General features: G+C 44.1%; 1 protein-coding gene across 1 annotated transcript in view; it reads right to left on the bottom strand.

The window, feature by feature from the left end:
• Positions 1–771: 771 nt before the first annotated feature.
• The window catches only part of ap3b1a (adaptor related protein complex 3 subunit beta 1a), an 86,289-nt gene continuing 66,205 nt past the window's right edge, over positions 772–20,855 (bottom strand). Inside the window, exons 24-27 of the mRNA XM_042302446.1 lie at positions 16,622–16,706; positions 15,929–16,020; positions 14,839–14,983; positions 772–4,133 (exon numbers count right to left, since the gene is read on the bottom strand). Of these exons, the coding sequence (XP_042158380.1) occupies positions 3,980–4,133; positions 14,839–14,983; positions 15,929–16,020; positions 16,622–16,706 (476 nt within the window). The 3' untranslated portion in view covers positions 772–3,979. The remainder of the gene's footprint in view (positions 4,134–14,838; positions 14,984–15,928; positions 16,021–16,621; positions 16,707–20,855) is intronic.

Below are 20,855 nucleotides of genomic sequence, written 5' to 3' on the forward strand. Positions count from 1 at the left end.
TAATATAGCCCTATATTACTGATATTCAAAGGTGTGTTAGAGAGTGCAAGCTCGCTAGGGAAGGGGTCTTTGAAATGTAATGTGTGTGTGTGTGTGTATATATGTCTGCACATCTGTGCACAGGGAGACACTGTGGTTAATGAGAAGTGCCTTATCTGCTCAGGTCAGACAGCAGTTTCCTTTAGTGTCTGTCTGGGACCCTCTCTATCCCTCCTATCCCCCTTTCTACCCCATCCCTCCCTTTGGCAATAAGACAGGCGTGTCCTTAACTGGGACCTTCTTTTTCCCTCCCTCATGTCCCTCTCTCCTATTCTCAGACAGACACCATGAAAAGTCCATATTAACAGGCCCATCATGTCGCCCTGAGAGAGCGAGCACGAAATCAAGCTGTCACCACAGAGGGGAGAGAAGGGGAGGAGGGAGAGAGGCAGGCCCCTCACCCCCAGCCCATTATAGTAGGTGCCAACCTGGGAGATGGATCACACATGCAGGGAGAGTAGACTAGTGGGTGTGTGTGTGTGCTTCTTAGTTTGTCTACATCAGCCTTTCTACAGTTTCTTATCCAGTCTAACATTCAGTCAAAGACATTGAATACAAGACCAAGAAGGCCCAGTTTAGTTGTTCTTCGTATTGTTTCCATTCACACAACTTAGCCGCTGCCTACATCAAATTAGGAAGATGACTGAACTTTGAGATAGATGTGGAGCTGTTGCCGTGGTGATGTGATGATCACATCAAGGAGGAGCAAAAAACAACCACCAACGTCTGGTATAATAAGCACTGTAATGTTTCCGTTCCTTTAATCAGTCAGATCAGGTAGCTAGTCAGATGAAAACCTTATCAACATAACTATCTAAGATATGTCTGCTATCATGCTTCAATTTTGCCAAACACCAAAAATAAACTTTTGTTTTATTGAGGAAAATAAATCAAATGAATGAAATAATTAAGAACATTAAATTGCTACTTAGACTGCCTGTCTGTGTCCTGCTTGTGTTCTGTATTACAACGTCATTATAGTTACAACAGACAAAGACGTTTGTCCAACATGTTGATGATGTCGTTAACAGTAACTTTGACGTGCGATCCCATTTGGCAAAAAAATAAAACCACAACACCATGTAACAAAACATTATGTAATCAAAGGCCAATGTTTACTTTGGGGCTATGACAGTCTATTACAAATCAGCCTGACCGTACTTTTGACAGTATTCAATCTGAAGGAAGTATGGTTGGAAGTAACTGAAATGCATCAGAAAGGTATTGGGATGTTCAGAAGATCATCAGGCAATCATTTTGTATGATCTTCTGTGTCATCATTGATGAGGTTCTTTTCCCCCTCTGATTTAGTGGCTGGTCCTGTCCACTCTGTTCTAATGAGCCTTGAACAGCTTGTGGTCATTGTAGAGGGAAACAGAAGACACATGTGTTCCTGAGAGTCTTATCTTTTCAGTGATGGGGTCATAATATGTTGTAGCTTAATAAACCATTCAAAAGATAGAGCCATATTTGAAGGAAGAAAACAGAAACCACTCTGTTTATTAGAACTGCATCTAGTGTCTACTATGAAATAAGTGTTCATTTCAGAGTTTCACTCGCGGACCGTTGTACAACATGTTGATCATCATGTTCTTTAAAGTAACAGCAGACTAAGAGGTTTGTACAACATACCTTTCACAATAAAGTAGCACATGCACAGAAGGTATGGTTGTTTAGCTATTGGGGAGAGGCATCCAGAGAATCAGGTCACTCAGCCACTCAGAATATTTAAATGAACATGCTGTTGGTACCACCTTTGTTTGTTGTTATCAAATGATAATTGTCCGCTCTCACGTATTTCCTGATTTGTGTTGTAATGGAAAATGCCAATCTAGTAAAATGTACAGTCTGTTGGATGTTGACTTAGTGTTGCCAAAACAGACGTAAGGCCCCCCCCCCACACACACACTAGAGGTTCTTTACTACACTACACCTTCTAATGCCCAAACCTTCTAATGCCCGAACGTGAAGGGAAATTGCATTCACAGTACTTAAGCTTCCGTTTAGCGGGCTTACACAGTCTTGTGACCCACAGTTAATCCCGGCTCAAACCCAGTCTCTCACACAAATTCCTATAAATATGTCTGATAATGATAGCCTAGTGGTTAGAGCGTTGGGCCAGTAAACGAAAGGTTGCTGGATCGAATCCCTGAGCTGAGTAGGTAGAAATCTGTGTTCTGCACAAGCAAGGCAGTTAACCCACTGTTCCCCGGGCACCGAAGACGTGGATGTCGATTAAGGCAGTCCCCCGCACCTCTCTGATTTAGAGGGGTTGGGTTAAATGCAGAAGACACATTTCAGTTGAAGGCATTCAGTTTTACAACTGACTAGGTATCCCCCTTTCCCTAATGTTAACTGGAACATGAAAGAAAGCATCTAAGATACCGTACATATTCATTACAACAACACTGAACCAATCTCCATAGTGGAAACAATATCTAATGCAAACATACATGACTTCAGTTCAGCCCAGTAAGCTACAAGTATGAAGCATCAGGCCAGCACGTCTGTGTTGAGTAAAGTCTGATTTAGCATCAGGCCATTCCTTCTCTAAATGGGACATAAAAACGTCAAGCCGAGAGTGTAAAAGCTCCAGATTTGTGTGTGTGTGGGTCAGACGGAGCTGTAAGTTACAGCTGCAGTAGGCCTTAACGGCTTGTGTCATAATGGCAGATAAAGCCGTTTCTATACACTGCCAGTTGCAGCTCTCGCTGTGTGTGTCTGAGAGGGGAAAATGGCAGAAGAAGTGGGTGTGAAAAAATATTTTGCGGTCTGTTGTAGTGATTGTCTATGGCCTGTCGGTGTGTGTGTGTGTGATGAACAGCTGGCAGGGGGAGTACGTGCGTAGGGAGAGGTGATGGATGATCTAACCGGTGTTCTCTATAGCCCTGAGAGACACCTCGCTTATGAGCTGGAAAACACAGCCAGACAAACCACAACACAAACACTGCACCCAACACACAAACACACTATACTCTAACACAACCAGACACAAAACACAGCACCCTAACCCAACCCAACATTGCATCCTAGCCCAACACACACATAGCCAACGCACCGAACCCAAGACCCAGTTAGTCACACTGCACCACAACCCTACCCACAAACACACTGGAAAACAACCCGACACACTAACCAAACACACAAAGCACCACAATCAAGAGAGACTCATTCAAAACAACCGTCAACAACCATAATTCACGTTACAGTTTTAATATATATTCAGTTCTTTTCACCAAAAGTGATACAGACCTCATTGAATGATGAACACATTTTTGGTTACCTGGTCTGGGGAGACACAGAGTCTCGGGTCTGGGGAGACACAGAGTCTCGGGTCTGGGGAGACACAGAGTCTCGGGTCTGGGGAGACACAGAGTCTCGGGTCTGGGGAGACACAGAGTCTCGGGTCTGGGGAGACACAGAGTCTCGGGTCTGGGGAGACACAGAGTCTCGGGTCTGGGGAGACACAGAGTCTCCGGTCTGGGGAGACACAGAGTCTCCGGTCTGGGGAGACACAGAGTCTCGGGTCTGGGGAGACACAGAGTCTCGGGTCTAGGGAGACACAGAGTCTCAGGAGACACAGAGTCTCAGGTCTAGGGAGAAACAAGAGTCCTGTTTAAATGAACATTGATGCTCATTGCTGACAATAGACTGTCACAGTGTAAAAAAATATGATGAGGTGTGTGTATGAGTGTGTACCGTATGAGAGGATGTTTAAGCATGAGAGAAACCATATCAATCTCTTTGCCTGCATGTAAGTGTATATTTGCGTGACAGAGAATGAAAGAGAGGAAGAAGAACTGAGATTGGGAGACAGAAATAAATGTTGTGTATGTGTGAGTGTATGTGTGTTTTTGCATGCATGTGTATGAGACCTCTCCATGGCAGCTGTGCATTTCTCCCTGTGTTGGAGGACTAGGGCTAGGGGGCGCTGTAGACTCTAGGTCTGGGCCAGGGCCAGTTTAAGGTCTCGGAGCAGCATGGAGCCCATGACACTCTTCTCTGTGTTGATGGTGATCAGGGCTGTAGACGACTCCCTCAGCTCCACCGTCACCAGCACCACAGCTCCACTACTGGCCGTCTTACCAGCAAACCTACAGGGAACAGGATATACAAGACTGGGTTACAGCACCAACAGGATACTGGGTTACAGGACTGACTGGATACAAGATACAGGGTTACAGGACTGACTGGATACAAGATACAGGGTTACAGGTCTGACTGGATACAAGATACAGGGTTACAGGACTGACTGGATACAAGATACAGGGTTACAGGACTGACTGGATACAAGATACAGGACTGACTGGATACAAGATACAGGGTTACAGGTCTGACTGGATACAAGATACAGGGTTACAGGACTGACTGGATACAAGATACAGGACTGACTGGATACAAGATACAGGTCTGACTGGATACAAGATACAGGGTTACAGGACTGACTGGATACAAGATACAGGACTGACTGGATACAAGATACAGGGTTACAGGTCTGACTGGATACAAGATACAGGGTTACAGGACTGACTGGATACAAGATACAGGGTTACAGGACTGACTGGATACAAGATACAGGACTGACTGGATACAAGATACAGGTCTGACTGGATACAAGATACAGGACTGACTGGATACAAGATACAGGACTGACTGGATACAAGATACAGGACTGACTGGATACAAGATACAGGACTGACTGGATACAAGATACAGGACTGACTGGATACAAGATACAGGTCTGACTGGATACAAGATACAGGTCTGACTGGATACAAGATACAGGTCTGACTGGATACAAGATACAGGTCTGACTGGATACAAGATACAGGGTTACAGGTCTGACTGGATATACAGCGGCAAGAAAAATTATGTGAATCCTTTGGAAATACCTGGATTTCTGCATAAATTGGTCAAAAAATTTGATCTGATTTTCATCTGGGTCACAACAATACACAAACACAGTTTGCTTAAACTAATAACACAAACAATTATAGGTTTTCATGTCTTTATTGAACACAGTGTAAACATTCACAGTGCAGGGTGGAAAAAGTATGTGAACCCTTCGATTTAATAACTGGTTGACCCTCCTTTGGCAGCAATAACCTCAACCAAACGTTTTCTGTAGTTGTGGATCAAACCTGCACAACAGTCAGGAGGAATTTTGGGCCATTCTCTCTACAAAACTGTTTCAGCAATATTCTTGGGATGTCTGGTGTGAACTGCTCTTGAGGTCATGCCACAGCATCTAAAATCGGGTTGAGGTCAGGACTCTGACTGGGCCACTCCAGAAGGCGTATTTTCTTCTGTTGAAGCCATTCTGTTGTTGATTTACTTCAGCCTAACATTCTCCTGCAAAATGTCTTGATAAACTTGGGAATTCATTTTTCCGTCGATGATAGCAAACTGTCCAGGCCGAGGCAGCCCCAAACCATGATGCTCCCTCTACCATACTTTACAGTTGGGATGAGGTTTTGATGTTGGTGTGTTGTGCATTTTTTCTCCACACAGTGTTGTGTGTTCCTTCCAAACAACTCAGCTGTAGTTTCATCTGTCCACAGAATATTTTGGCAGTAGTGCTGAAGAACATCCAGGTGCACTTTTGCAAACTTCAGACATGCAGCAATGTTTTTTTTTTGGACAGCAGTGGCTTCTTCCGTGGTGTCCTCCCATGAACACCCATCTTGTTAATTTTTTTAACGTATTGTAGACTCGTCAACAGAGATGTTAGCATGTTCCAGAGATTTCCGTCTTTAGCTGACACTAAAGAATTCTTCTTAACCTCACTGAGCATTCTGCGCTGTGCTCTTGCATTCATCTTTGCAGGATGGCCACTCCTAAGGAGAGTAGTAACAGTGCTGAACTTTCTCCATTTATAGACATTTTGTCCTACCGTGGACGGATGAAGATCAAAGCTTTTAGAGATACTTTTGTAACCCTTTCCATCTTTATGCAAGTCAACAACAACTCTTAACCTTAGGTCTTCTGAAATCTCTTTTGTTCGAGACATGGTTCACATCAGTCAATGCTTCTTGTGAATAGCAACCTCAAATTTTGTGAGTGTTTTTATAGGGCAAGGGAGCCCCAACCAACATCTCCAATCTCGTCTCATTGATTGGACTCCAGGTTGGCTGACTCCAATTAGCTTTTGGAGAAGTCATTAGCCAAGGGGTTCACATACTTTTCCCAACCTACACTGTGAATGTGTAAATGATGTATTCAATATAGACAAGAATAACACAATCATTTGTGTTTTATTAGTTTAAGCACACTATGCTTGTCTATTGTTGTGACTTAGATGAAGATCGGATCAATTTCGAGTTGTGAACAACTGTAGCATTTTGGCGTTATAATAAGGTTGGTAGCAACATGGAAATCGTTGTGGAAATCTGTTGCTGCTCAAGTCCACTACAAAATCCACAATCCAATGCTCTTTCTATGGGCTGGCTAGCTACACACAATAATACCAAAGACAATATCAGCATGTAACGGAGCTAAACTCAGCAAAAAAAGAAAGGTCCTCTCACTGTCAACTGCATTTATTTTCAGCAAACTTAACATACGTAAATATTTGTATGAACATAACAATATTCAACAACTGAGACATAAACTGATCAAGTTCCACAGACATGTGCCTAACAGAAATTGAATAAATGTGTCTCTGAACAAAGGGGGGGGGGGTCAAAATCAAAAGTAAGTCAGCATCTGGTGTGGCCACCAGCTGCATTAACCTCTTGAAACTAGGGGGCACTATTTTCATTTTTGGAAAAATAACGTTCCCAAAGTAAACAGGCTATTTTTCAGGACCAGATAATAGAATATGCATATAATTGACAGCTTAGGATAGAAAACTCAAAAGTTTCCAAAACTGTAAAAAATATTGTCTGTGAGTATAACAGAACTGATATTGCAGGCGAAAGCCTGAGAAAAATCCAATCAGGAAGTGACTCTTATTTAGAAACCTCTGCTTCCCTATTGAGCAGTGAAAGGGATATCAACCAGATTCCTTTTTCTATGGCTTCCCTAATGTGTCTAGTGTCACAAGACAGTTTCAGGCTTTTATTTTGAAAAATGAGCGTGAGCGACAGCATTGCGTCAGTGGTCAGCTGGTGGCTCTGAGTGATATGTGCGTAATAGACAAATGCGGCCATTGTTTCTCTCGCTCCTACTAAGAAGCCAACTTCCCTGGTTGATATATTATCGAATAGATATTTGAAAAACACCATGAGGATTGATTATAAAAAATGTTTGCCATGTTTCCGTCGATATTATGGATGTAATTTTGAATATTTTTCGGCGCTGTCATGACCGTAATTTCCGGTCAATTTCTCAGCCAAACGTGAAGAACAAATGGAGCTATTTCGGCTACAAATATAATCTTTATGGAAAAAAGGAACATTTGCTATCTAACTGGGAGTCTCGTGAGTGAAAACATCCGAAGCTCATCAAAGGTAAACGATTTAATTTGATTCCTTTTCTGATTTGTGACCAAGCTGCCTGCTGCTAGCTAGGCATAATGCTATGCTAGGCTATCGATACATTTACACAAATGCTTGTCTTGCTTTGGCTGTAAAGCATAATTTCAAAATCTGAGATGACAGGGTGATTAACAAAAGGCTAAGCTGTGTTTCAATATATTTCACTTGTGATTTCATGAATATGAATATTTTCTAGTAATATTTTTTGTCCGTTGCGTTATGCTAATTAGTGTCAGTTGATGACAATTCTCCCGGATCCGGGAGCGGTAGTTCCAAGAGGTACTGCAGTGCATCTCCTCCTCATGGACTGCACCAGATTTGCCAGTTCTTGCTGTGAGATGTTACCCCACTCTTCCACCAAGGCACCAGCAAGTTCCCAGACATTTCTGGGGGGAATGACCCTAACCCTCACCCTCCGATCCAACAGGTCCCAGATGTGCTCAATGGGATTGAGATCTGGGCTCTTCACTGGCCATGGCAGAACACTGACATTCCTGTCTTGCAGGAAATCACACACAGGACGAGCAATATGGTTGGTGGAATTCTCATGCTGGAGGGTAATGTCAGTATGAGCCTGCAGGAAGGGTACCACATGAGGGAGGAGGATGTCTTCCCTGTAATGCACAGCGTTGTGATTGCCTACAATGACAACAAGCTCAGTCCGATGATGCTGTGACACACCGCCCAAAACCATGACGGACCCTCCACCTCCAAATCGATCCCGCTCCAGAGTACAGGCCTCGGTGTAATGCTCATTCATTTGACGATAAACACGAATCCGTCCATCACCCCTGGTGAAACAAAACCGCGACTCGTCAGTGAAGAGCACCTTTTGCCAGTCCTCTCTGGTCCAACGACGGTGGGTTTGTGCCCATAGGCGACGTTGTTGCCGGTGATGTCTGGTGAGGACCTGCCTTACAACAGGCCTACAAGCCCTCAGTCCAGACTCTCTCAGCCTATTGCGGACAGTCTGAGCACTGATGGAGGGATTGTGAATTCCTGGTGTAACTCGGGCAGTTGTTGTTACCATCCTGTACCTGTCCCGCAGGTGTGATGTTCAGATGTACTGATCTTGTGCAGGTGTTGTTACATGTGGTCTGCCACTGCGAGGACGATCAGCTGTCCGTCCTGTCTCCCTGTAGCGCTGTCTTAGGCATCTCACAGTACGGACATTGCAATTTATTGCCCTGGCCACATCTACAGTCCTCATGCCTCCTTGCAGCATGGCTAAGGCATGTTCACGAAGATGAGCAGGGACCCTGGGCATCTTTCTTTTTGTGTTTTTCAGAGTCAGTAGAAAAGCCTCTTTAGTGTCCTATGTTTTCATAACTGTGACCTTAATTGCCTAGTCTGTAAGCTGTTAGTGTCTTAACGACCGTTCCACAGGTGCATGTTCATTAATTGTTTATGGTTCATTGAACAAGCATGGGAAACAGTGTTTAAACCCTTTACAATGAAGATCTGTGAAGTTATTTGGATTATTACAAATTATCTTTGAAAGACATTGTCCTGAAAAAGGGACTTTTTGTTGTTGTTGCTGAGTTTAGTTAGCTGTAAAATTGCCAAAACAAACTGTACTATCAATTTAGGAGTCTACAATCTCACCATGTTGGGACAGCAGGTAGCCTAGTGGTTAGAGCATTGGGCCAGTAACTGAAAGGTTGCTAGATTGAATCCCCGAGCTGACAAGCTACAAATCGGTCGTTCTGCCCCTGAACAAGGCAGTTGCCCATGCTACGTCAATGGGCCGCGCGGTGCATTCTGGGCAATTCTGGGACAAGGAGCGCTCTCCTTCAAGGAGTGAATGTGAGTCTATTGGGTGCTAGCTAAAAAAACCAACATTAGCATGAATTTAATCAACAAGAAGTACAACATTATAAATATTTTCCGAAATGTGTGATAATTAACATGCTGTCTGTAGTATCGTATAGCTTTGGAATTGTGACAATGTACTTCAGAGGAAAATAGACACATTTCTCGACATACACACTGACTTTGAGAAGGGATTCCGTGGCGATTAGCTTAGCAATCACGTGACACAGCATGACAAGGTGAATGCGATTGGTCGAAAGTCTGCTGGGTGGGGTGTTATATGTTCCTTATTTCATTGGATTCCCATCTCCTTTCTATAATATCTCTGGCAACTGCACCATGCAATGCACCCTGGACTAAAGTGGCAGACAAACAGGAAAAATGTGCTAGACCATCCGTTAAGTTAGACATTTCTCGAGGTAGGAATATCGCAAAATGATGATCAATGGCTCATTCGAGAGAAGACATCCTTCCAAGTTATGACATCAGCCAGTATTGAAATCTGACATGTATGAGACGTTTTTGCGATCTAAATGTCGTATTCCTATTAACTTCTAGTGTAGTGAGAGCGACTTTCTCACGGTGCTACGTCATATTGGCCAGATTTCTGCCTGCATGAACGGCAATAATTCAGATACACATGAAAACTGAAATTACCCAGGGAATCGATAGAACATTGCTCAGAGATGCACAAAAACAATATAACATTCGAAATGGCTGAAACTTTCCTTTAACACACACCAAGCAGGCCCTCATAAATCCTCCATTAATACAATTCCCAAACACTACAAATCATGTAATTACCCAGCATTAGTGAGGGGGTGTCAGAGAGAGGGAGAGAGAGATAGCCAGTCTATTATCCAGCTGACTAAAAAGCCATTAAGGAGGAGACACACTCCTTTTGTCAATCAAACATTCACCCCCTTTCCCCAGAGAGAGCAATAGTGTGTGTGGGGGGGGGGACCCTCTCTCCCCCAGGAGAATTCTCAGCAGCCCGGTTTCCTAGGATACCAGCCCCACAGACAGGGGGACTAAAATGGGGCACACATGGTGCCCATTGAGGGTGCTAACAAGAGCCAGGCAGTGTGCCTGACCCGGGGTGACCCAACCCCTCTTTAGGGTGACAGGCCTGTGCTGGGCCCCCTTCTCCCTCTTCCCTGTCCCCTCTGGTGCCCCACGTGGCTGACAGGCTGACACCACCCAGCCATCTGCCTCCGTTTAGCACTACATCCCTGGGACAAAGGCCCCCCGTGGACCCCTGGTTATGCCTGACAAATACCCCACAAAGATCCGCTCTTAGAACTGACAAGCAGCCCTCCCTCAGGCCTGACAATAACTCAGTGAAGAGGAGAGGAGCCCCCCACAGCAGATAGAGAAGGATCAGAGCATGTTAGGAACAGGCCTGCAGACAGGACCAGGGGCCACTGGGCTGGCTATGTCTCTGTCTCTGGGTACAGCTAAACACCACCACCACCACCAACTAACACCCTATGGGATAGGGAGGAGGACACACCTTATGGGATAGGGAGGAGGACACACATATGTGCACACACACACACAACAGTGTGTCTGGCTGTGTCTCTGGGGAGCAGCTAAATTACCATCAACAGAGGAGAGGGAGTTTATCAGGCAGCTCTCAGTCCTCTCAGACTTAATTAAAATATTAGCCACTTCAACAGGACACACTCCACTGAAAACACCACTAATCCCTCTCTCCTTCATTCTAGCCCTCCACTCTTTCATTCTAGCCCTCCACTCTTTCATTCTAGCCCTCCACTCTTTCATTCTAGCCCTCCACTCTTTCATTCTAGCCCTCCACTCTTTCATTCTAGCCCTCCACTCTTTCATTCTAGCCCTCCACTCTTTCATTCTAGCCCTCCACTCTTTCATTCTAGCCCTCCACTCTTTCCTTTTCTCTTCTCGTTTAGCAATTGTGTAGGCCTAAATGTCATTTTTCAAATATACCAATCCAACGACGCCAATCTAAAAGCTCCGGCTACTAAAAACAGAGCTTTAGATATGTTTTAAAAAACTGCACAAACGATCAAGCCCTACCCAGCCACTGTGTCCTGTGCTATAACCTCTTTCCACGTAAGCTGCCTGAGGTGTGTGGTCACTGTGGCTTAAGGATTTTAGGGATGGGGGGATATCTCTCGCTCTCTCTTCAGGCCAGAAAACAGTATGTTTGATTTGTCAGTGGTTGGTGTGCTTTAAGTGTCTCTCTGTGGGTGTTACTTCCGTGTACAGGTCTGTCTGGTTGGTGCATGGTGAAACATTTTATCCTATAGTTCTGAGCTGTAGGCATCTGGGCAGGATTCTCCCAGGTTCTGATTTCACACCGAAGACTAGAGACGACACACTGAGGTGACACACACACACACACCCCCCCACACACACACATCATAAAAATAAAAAAAACGTAACGGAGCACAGTGAAGTCCCAAGGAGCATCCATTTACAAACCAGACGTGAGCCCAACTACACACACACACAGTAGGGGTGATAGTGGTCCTAACCAGGTCATTGGTATGCCCATGCTCTCCCCAGGCAGGCGTGAGAGGGGCTAAACACTGGATTAATTGCAGCGTATGAAAAGAAAAGCAAACGATAACCCCCGGACTTAGAGAGGAGGGATTGGCATCGATCGGCAGACTGCTGCTAAGCATCACTCTCCAATTATGTGTGATTCTCCTCAGTGGAAAGAGCCTCTCCCTGATGCCATCTGCCTCCAGTACACCTCCAACACCCCACCATGCAAACACTAAGTGGGCTTCACCTTTACATTCAACCTCTACATTCAACCTCAGGCTGGGTCAGGAAGAACAAGGATCAGTCTGCCACCCACCACAACCGACTGGCTGTACGAGAGACGTTACTGGATTGGATTTATGTAGAGCTTTTCCAGAACTTTACATTATATGAATACTCAACCAAAAATTCCAGAAAAACATTCAAGCAAACATTTGAAGTAAACATATGACTGGTCCGACATATAGCGGCTGCCTGGTAGACAACACTAACAGGCCCTGGCTGGTTAAAGCCATTAATGCAGCAGCATGCACCCAGCAACCCCACACTGAGATGAGCTTAACTGGCCTTCACTGGCCATGTGGTCAGATGAGTGTCCAAGACCAAGTGTCCTTCAGCAGGGTGGTCAGATCAGACCAGCTACAGCCAGATGGGTACTGCTATTAACCCCTATTAGAGAGCAGTACATTTCCCAGAACACCGCCATACGGACACTGAGTGGTCACACTGCAGCCCATATGGACACTGATGACCACTAGAGAGAGGGAGATAGAGGTATGTGTTGACCACTACACAACAGGGGGAGATGAAGGGATAAAGAACACTTCACAAGGACAGTATACAGATGTGTTAACTAATGCTGAGTTGGGGATTGGGAAGAGAGAAGACTCACACTCAAACACAGACATTGTTAGCAGTGTTATTGGATATGTTCATAACCATTGCTACTACTGTTATTATTTGGTGGCACATTCAACAATAAAGCTCACAAACCCTCTAAAAACAGAATAATAAAAAAATAAATAAAAGCCCTTTGGGCTGCAATTTGTTTGTATTATAGGTGATAATCAAATAATGATTTTTACGAGTAATAAAATTATGGGATAAAATACTGAACATCCTCATTAATTTAAGACTAATAGGACAAAAAGCATATTTGCATTTAACTCCATTTCAGTCATCACCAAATGGAAATAAAATTGGATATATAGATATGTTATATTGAAGCAAAGTAAACATACAGCTTAAAACTCCCAAGGTGCACTTTTAAAAATGAAGGTCTCTAACCAACCAATGCATACAAATACGATCACATTTGCTTTCAAACGGAGTGAAAAATAGAGCAGATTTATTCTATTCCCCCTGTTTAGACACAAACAAGAACAGCTTTTTCTACATTTGCTTTTCTGCTTGATTTATTGCCAGCCTCCTTTCCATCAATCTATTGGGCTGTGTTGAGGTGGTTAGGTTTTCCTCCGTTAGTAAGGGCAGCTTGTAGAGTAGCAGTGCTGCACCCTGCTGGTGATGAACAGGACTGCATGGCTGAGAGGGAGAAGAGGTGCACTATACACCCATGTACACACATGCACAAACCAAAGATAACCCAATATGCAGCTAGCATTCTTCCTTAAATTATTCTAATAGCCACAATATCAAATGTAATATAGTATTGTGACTAATACCACCACACAATATAAACGTGATACCATGTAAGATCATCACTTCAAGGCTGAACCCTGACCTCCAGGGAGAGCACCTCATTTGTGTGCTGGTGCCCAGGCAGGAGAGGCCTGTCCCTAGGGAGGAGGAGAGGGGGTCCTAGTGGAGTTCACCTCCATCACAGTAACATTAATGCAGTGTGACCTCCACAATGAGCTCTCAGTGTGTGTCTCCCCTCACATCGATCCTTCCTGTGTGCATTTGTGTCAACACTGGTCTGTGTGAGTGTGTGTGTGTGTGTGTGAGAGAAAGAGTGTGCACTAGTAGTTGGGCAGCATCAATATAACCCCACCTATGAAATACCTCTTCGGTAATTTCAGATCTGAAGAAAACCGTGGACGGCTCCACCTAACGTAACTTCCAGTACACCCATCTGACTCCTTTAGAGGTGCAGAAGGGGAGGCTGCTAGCCCAGGGGTCGCCTTTGGACCAGGTCCATGTCATCATTGCGAGACCAGAGGGGAGCGCGTCGTCATTAAAGGACAGTGAGGAGAGTGTAGCTTCCTCCCCAGCCGTCAGCCAGCCTGGCAGCAGAGAGAGATTGATAGCCCAGAGTCATTTGTCCTATTGGTTATTCTAAATGAAGTATGGGCTTATTGGAGGCAGGCCTCTCCCACCGGCTAACATTGATTTCCACTCACTCTCCTCCACTCCTCCTAGCTCCCTGTAACCTTGTGCTAGTGTCTCATTCCTCCTCTTTCTTTTTCCTTCTCTCCATCTCTCCCTTTCTCCCCCTTCGTTTTTCTATCCCCTTCTGTTTATCCCCCGTCCTCCCTCTCTCCCCCTAAGATCCCTTATTTTCAGACAGTTGGATAGACAGGGAGGGAGGTAGAGACAAAGTAAAAGAAGGACAAAGTGGGAGACAGATGGAAAGATAGGAGAGACAGAAAGAGGGACAAAGAGGAAGTGAAAGAGAGACAGGTGAGGAAACGGAGAGAGAGAGCAGGAGAGAGATAGATGGAGGGGTAATTATCCGTCAGGTGTGTGTGTGTGCGTGACGGAGAAGGAAGCTCATTAGCACACCCTGTGTACACCAATTACACAGCAAGACTTCACACACACCGTTCTCTAGGCATTCCCCTGGCAGAACCGTCTCAGGCAGGGACACACACAGATAGTCAAACACATACGTGCAAAGCAGAGCCGAAAACACACACACGCGTTTGTTTTACTATCGTTGTGGGGACCAAACAATTCATTCCCATTCAAAATGCCAATCGCTAACCTTAAATAGCCACACAAAAAACAAAAACACACACACCTGTGGACGTTGTCTTGACTGGATGGAACCATTCCCAGGTTGGCCACGGTTGCCACTGGTCTGCTGATTGGTTGGCTGGTCATGTTCTCTGCTGCCATGGTGATGGTTGCCGAGCTCTCATTCATGCCCAGAAGTTTACCTGATTGGGTGAGGAACAGTTTAGTGAAATGATGCACTCACATCACATCTAGAGGTTGCTTTGCAGGTGCGCTGGAGAATACTATTCATTGACTGCACTCAATACCCAGTGACACACAGCCAGCACACTCTCCTCATTCTGACAGATGACAGGAAATGAAAATAGTGCTTGAGAGCTTGACTGTGCGGAAGATGAAGAAAGAAAGTGCACCTAACATGCCAGAAATAGTTTTTAATGAGGACTGGAGTGAATGGCATAGGGAGGGATGGAGGCAGGTTAGAGTGAGTGGGGTGTGTGTGTTGCGGGGGGGTGACACTACTCCATTCAGGTCAAAATAACAAATCTGTTTAAAGGCCACCTAAAGAGAAGGAAAGTTGTTCAGTTGAAAGAATCTTCTTTAAAAGAGAGGGGTGGGTTAAATCTAGCCTTTGTCTCCTCTTCTCCCTGATTGCTGTGAGGAGTAGAGATCAGAATACAAATCTAGTGAATGAAGATTCATTAATGAATTAACCAGACGAGGAAGGCATTAGTAGACACTTAGAGAAGAGTGGTGGCCTACATACCACATTCTCTCAACAGCTCTCCTCTGTGTGTGTCTGTGAGAGTGTGTATTTACAAGATATTTCAGCCACTCTTGGAGGACCATTGAAGTTGAATGGAAAATGTATCTTTATTATGAAGCATTTCTGCATTAAAGCCTCCATAAAAAGCAGGCCTGTATTATTGGCATCACTTATGAAGCCATTAACAACAAACTGCCTTTGTTGCTGCTTTGACTGGTCTGACTACAGCACATGGCTCAGTAGCACTTTTTTAAAAACAGTGACTTATCCTAAACACCATGAAATACGGGGTGATTGGTCATGTTGATGATAATGTAGAAATGTTTAGTCTGACTGTGTAAGACAATGATTATGATATTTTTTGTAGTTAACGCTGTATGAAATCTCACCTTGCGGAAGTCCAGTTCGGTCATGGTGATGGGCAGGAGGAGTTCCCCTATGGCAGGCTGGATGGACACACTGAAATGGTCCTCCTTCGTACTGATGGACAAACAGGACAACAGTGAGTGTTGAAGGGCCACAACTATGTTACTGTGTTATGTTTCTGTCTGTGTGTTTTATAGTACTGTAGTGTTTTGCGATATACCTAATAACAAAATCAAGCTACCGGTAATGCTAAAAAAATTGAAATTAGGGATGTGTGTATGTGAAATTTTCTCTGTTCTGATTGCTATACAAAACAAACTGGGTGATTGGCATTTTGGCACGGATTGATTTGCTCTGTACCCCCAAAAATTCTGATCAGCCTATTGATCAGCGAACGGTACAGAGCAGAAAGGTGGTGGCATAGACTGCTGTTCTTTTCTGCTCTGGGAAGTCAGAGCAGAGTTCATTAATGAGGGGGATAATTGTTATCTCTGAAACAGGATCAATGGTGGGTGATGCCTCACCTGGGAGTCAGGTCAGAAAGGAGAGGAGGGAGAGGAGGGGTAGAGAAGAGATAACAGACCGGAAAGGGGGAGCTACAGCTAGAAGAAAAGCTAGTTAGGGATAGGAGGAGGAGGAAGAAGAAGAGGAGGGAGAAGAGGAAGAGAGCCATAGCGTTTTCAGCCTCACTGTGTATAAAGACAGGGTATCTTACCACAGCTGGAAGTTGGCTGCTTGTGTTGAGTCGTTGAAGTCGATGCCGATGAAAACAGTCACTGAGGCCTCTGGCTCCAGACACTCTGAGAACAGAGAAGAGGAGGATGAGAGGAAGAGAGGAATGAGTGAAAAGGGCAGAGGGGGAGGGAGAGGGCAGAAGAAGAAAGGGAAGAGAGGAGAGGAAGAAAGGAGTGAGTGACCAGAACAGATAGCGAGGGAGTGGTCAAAGGAAGAAGAGAGAGATGGAAGAGGGAAGACAGGAGAGGAAGAGAGTGACAAGGGAGGGGGCAGAATGAGAGAGAGGAGGGCATTAGAGTGGAACAGACAGACAGGCATGCAGACAGACACTACTTGTGTTTCCTACTTCACAAAGCCAGGCCACTGCTTGTGAGAAATCCATCTTTCAATCTCATCCTCCGCAACAATGAGACCAAAAAAGAATAGCCTATTTCCAAAACAACAGGTTTGTCAAAGAGAACATCAGGGTCTGAAGAGAGAGTGAAGGAGAGGAAAAGAGAGAGAGAGGGAGGGAGGAGATGGCTATGTATAAAGTAGGACAAGAGATAGGGATGAGAGAGAGATGAGGAAGGAAGAGGGAGAGAAGGAGAAAGACATGGAGCAGAGAGATCTGTGAGGTAGAGAAAGTGAGAAGGATGAGGGAGAAAGAGGAGACAGATGGACAGAGTCATCCTCTATGCTCTCCTGAGCAGCCCTGTGTTTCTCTGTGGAGTGGAGGTGTTTTAGCATGGAACTCTGTTTCACCCAGAGGAGAGGACCCTGGACACCAGAGGACAGACACTGAAAACAGAGACATCAGACACTCCCCTTCTCAACACTCCCCTTCTCAACACTTCTGCCTTAAAAGGTGCTTTGTCACCCCTCTTCCTTTTCCCATCTCTAACTTCTTCCCTCGCTCATCTCACTCTTTTCTCCTCCTCATCCCCCTCTACATTTTAGTTTTGAGAGGAAGGTGGACTTTACTACAGTAGATGAATACATGTAGATGCAAGTGTGGAAGCGCCAGATATGTTGAAACACATTGTGAGCCATGCTACTGTAGGAACAGTGCTCCGTATCATTTATTTTTAAGACATTGTGATAGAGTAAGGTATTTCTTCCGCATTCACTTTCTTCTGCTCAATTTGAAAACCGACTCCACACACACACGCTCCAAACTCAATCGATCCCAATTACCCAGTGTTTGGCAGCCTGAGTTCCTTCAATGCCCAATCAATCCACAGCCAATTGAAGCTTTTAACGTGCTTGAGCGCACACCACTTTTCTATTTTCATCTCTTCTTTTGCTTTTCTTTGATGTCTGCAGGGAGAGTTGGCCCAGAGGTGTGTGTGTGTTATGAATGGTGATATTCTCTAATCAATATGGCCTCCCAGGGATTATGTGGATTAATACGCACACTCTCAGCTATAGAAGATTATAATAGAAAACAAGGTCTTTATGGTTTCCTATCATATAGGCGTATAGTCCTCCATAGTATAATGACCTACTAATACAGGGTCTGGAGTGACCAGCAGAGAACTTATTTTAAAATGTCACGGAACATAAGAGGCCTCATATAGAATTGTAAGAACGAGAGGTCATACCTGTATGTGCAAATGAATTTGTTTTACATTAAAATCATTAGGTCCTGGATGGCAGTGTAATGCAGGGTAGTTAAGGCCTTTCCCTCGAGATGACATAATACGTAACGTGGATGATGTTTCTCGCTCTCTCGGGAGAGGCTATAGGAGGACGGGCTCATTGTAATGGTGGGAATGGAATTAATGGAAGGAGTCAAACATATGGTTTTCATATGTGAGATACCGCTCCATATATTCCATTCCAGCCATTACATTGAGCTTGTCCTATATACACAGTGTACAAAACATTAAAAACACAGTCGTCGTAATATTGAGTTACATCTACACTGATTGAAGTGGATTTGTGACATCAGTAAGGAATCATAGCTTTCATCTGGTCAGTCTCATTGAAAGAGCTGATGTTCTTAATGTTTTGGACACTCAGTGTTCACCCTCGATTTATTCCACATTTTGTGGGATTAAGATGGATTTAATAGTCGTTTTTAAAATCAACGATCTACACAAAATGTCATGGCAAAGTCTAAGAAAAATTCTAACATTTGTAAAAGAATATCATGAAAAATAAAACACGTTGATTAGATAAATATTCAACGCCGAGTCAATCAATAAAATGTTAGAGTCACCTTTGGCAGCGATTACAGCTGTAAGTCAAGAGCTTCCCACACGTGGATTGTGCAACATTTTCTCATTATTCTTTTCTAAATTCTTCAAGCTCAGTCAAATTGGTTGATGATCATTGCTAGACAACCATTTTCAGGTCATAGATTTAAGTCAAAACTGTAACCCGGCCAGTCAGGACCATTCACTGTCTTCTTGGTAAGCAACTCCAATGTAGTTTTGGCATTGTTTTTTAGGTTGTTGTCCTGCTGAAAGGTTCCTGGTGGAAAGCAGGTTTTCCTCTAAGATGCCTGTGCTTAGCTCCATTCCGAAAATGTTTTATCCTGAAAACTCCCCAGTCCTTAACAATTGATTACAAACATACCCATAACATAACGCAGCCACCACTATGCTTAAAAATTTAGAGAATGGTACTCAGTAATGTGTCGTATTGGATTTCCTCCAAACATAACACTTTGTATTCAGGACTAAAAGTGAATTGCTTTGACACATTTTTTGCAGTATTACTTTAGTGCCTTGTTGCAAACAGGATACATGTTTTGGAATATTTTTATTCTGTACAGGCTTCCTTGTTTTCACTCTGTCGTTTAGGTTCGTATTGTGGATTAACTACAACGTTGTTGATCCTTCCTCAGTTGTCTCCTAATCACAGCCATTAAACGCTGTAACTGTTTTAAAGTCACCATTGGTCTCATGGTGAAATCCCTGAGTGGTTTCCTTCCTCTCTGGCAACTGAGTTAGGAAGGACACCTGTATCTGTAGTGACTGGGTGTATTGATACACCATCCAAAGTGTAATTAAAAACTTCACCATGCTCAAAGGGGATTTTCTATGTCTGTTTTGATTATTTTTACCAATAGGGGCCCTTCTTTGCAAGGCATTGGAAAACCTCCCTGGTCTTTGTGGTTGAATCTGTGTTTAAAAATTCACCGCTCGACTGAGGACCTTACAGATAATTGTATGTGTGGGGTACAGAGATTTTTTTTTAAATTTTTTTTTTATTTCACCTTTATTTAACCAGGTAGGCTAGTTGAGAACAAGTTCTCATTTACAACTGCGACCTGGCCAAGATAAAGCATAGCAGTGTGAGCAGACAACACAGAGTTACACATGGAATAAACAAATTAACAAGTCAATAACACAGTAGAAAACAAAGGGGGAGTCTATATACAATGTACAATGTGTGCAAAAGGCATGAGGAGGTAGACGAATAGTTACAATTTTGCAGATTAACACTGGAGTGATATATGATCAGATGGTCATGTACAGGTAGAGATATTGGTGTGCAAAAGAGCAGAAAAGTAAATAAATAAAAACAGTATGGGGATGAGGTAGGTGAAAATGGGTGGGCTATTTACCAATAGACTATGTACAGCTGCAGCGATCGGTTAGCTGCTCAGATAGCTGATGTTTGAAGTTGGTGAGGGAGATAAAAGTCTCCAACTTCAGCGATTTTTGCAATTCGTTCCAGTCACAGGCAGCAGAGTACTGGAACGAAAGGCGGCCAAATGAGGTGTTGGCTTTAGGGATGATCAGTGAGATACACCTGCTGGAGCGCGTGCTACGGATGGGTGTTGCCATCGTGACCAGTGAACTGAGATAAGGCGGAGCTTTACCTAGCACTTGGACTTGTAGATGACCTGGAGCCAGTGGGTCTGGCGACGAATATGTAGCGAGGGCCAGCCGACTAGAGCATACAAGTCGCAGTGGTGGGTGGTATAAGGTGCTTTAGTGACAAAACGGATGGCACTGTGATATACTGCATCCAGTTTGCTGAGTAGAGTGTTGGAAGCCATTTTGTAGATGACAACGCCGAAGTCGAGGATTGGTAGGATAGTCAGTTTTACTAGGGTAAGCTTGGCGGCGTGAGTGAAGGAGGCTTTGTTGCGGAATAGAAAGCCGACTCTTGATTTGATTTTTGATTGGAGGTGTTTGATATGAGTCTGGAAGGAGAGTTTGCAGTCTAGCCAGACACCTAGGTACTTATAGATGTCCACATATTCAAGGTCGGAACCA

The sequence above is a fragment of the Oncorhynchus tshawytscha genome, linkage group LG20 (genome assembly GCF_018296145.1).
Source record: "Oncorhynchus tshawytscha isolate Ot180627B linkage group LG20, Otsh_v2.0, whole genome shotgun sequence".
In the NCBI taxonomy this organism is placed as follows: Eukaryota; Metazoa; Chordata; class Actinopteri; order Salmoniformes; family Salmonidae; genus Oncorhynchus; species Oncorhynchus tshawytscha.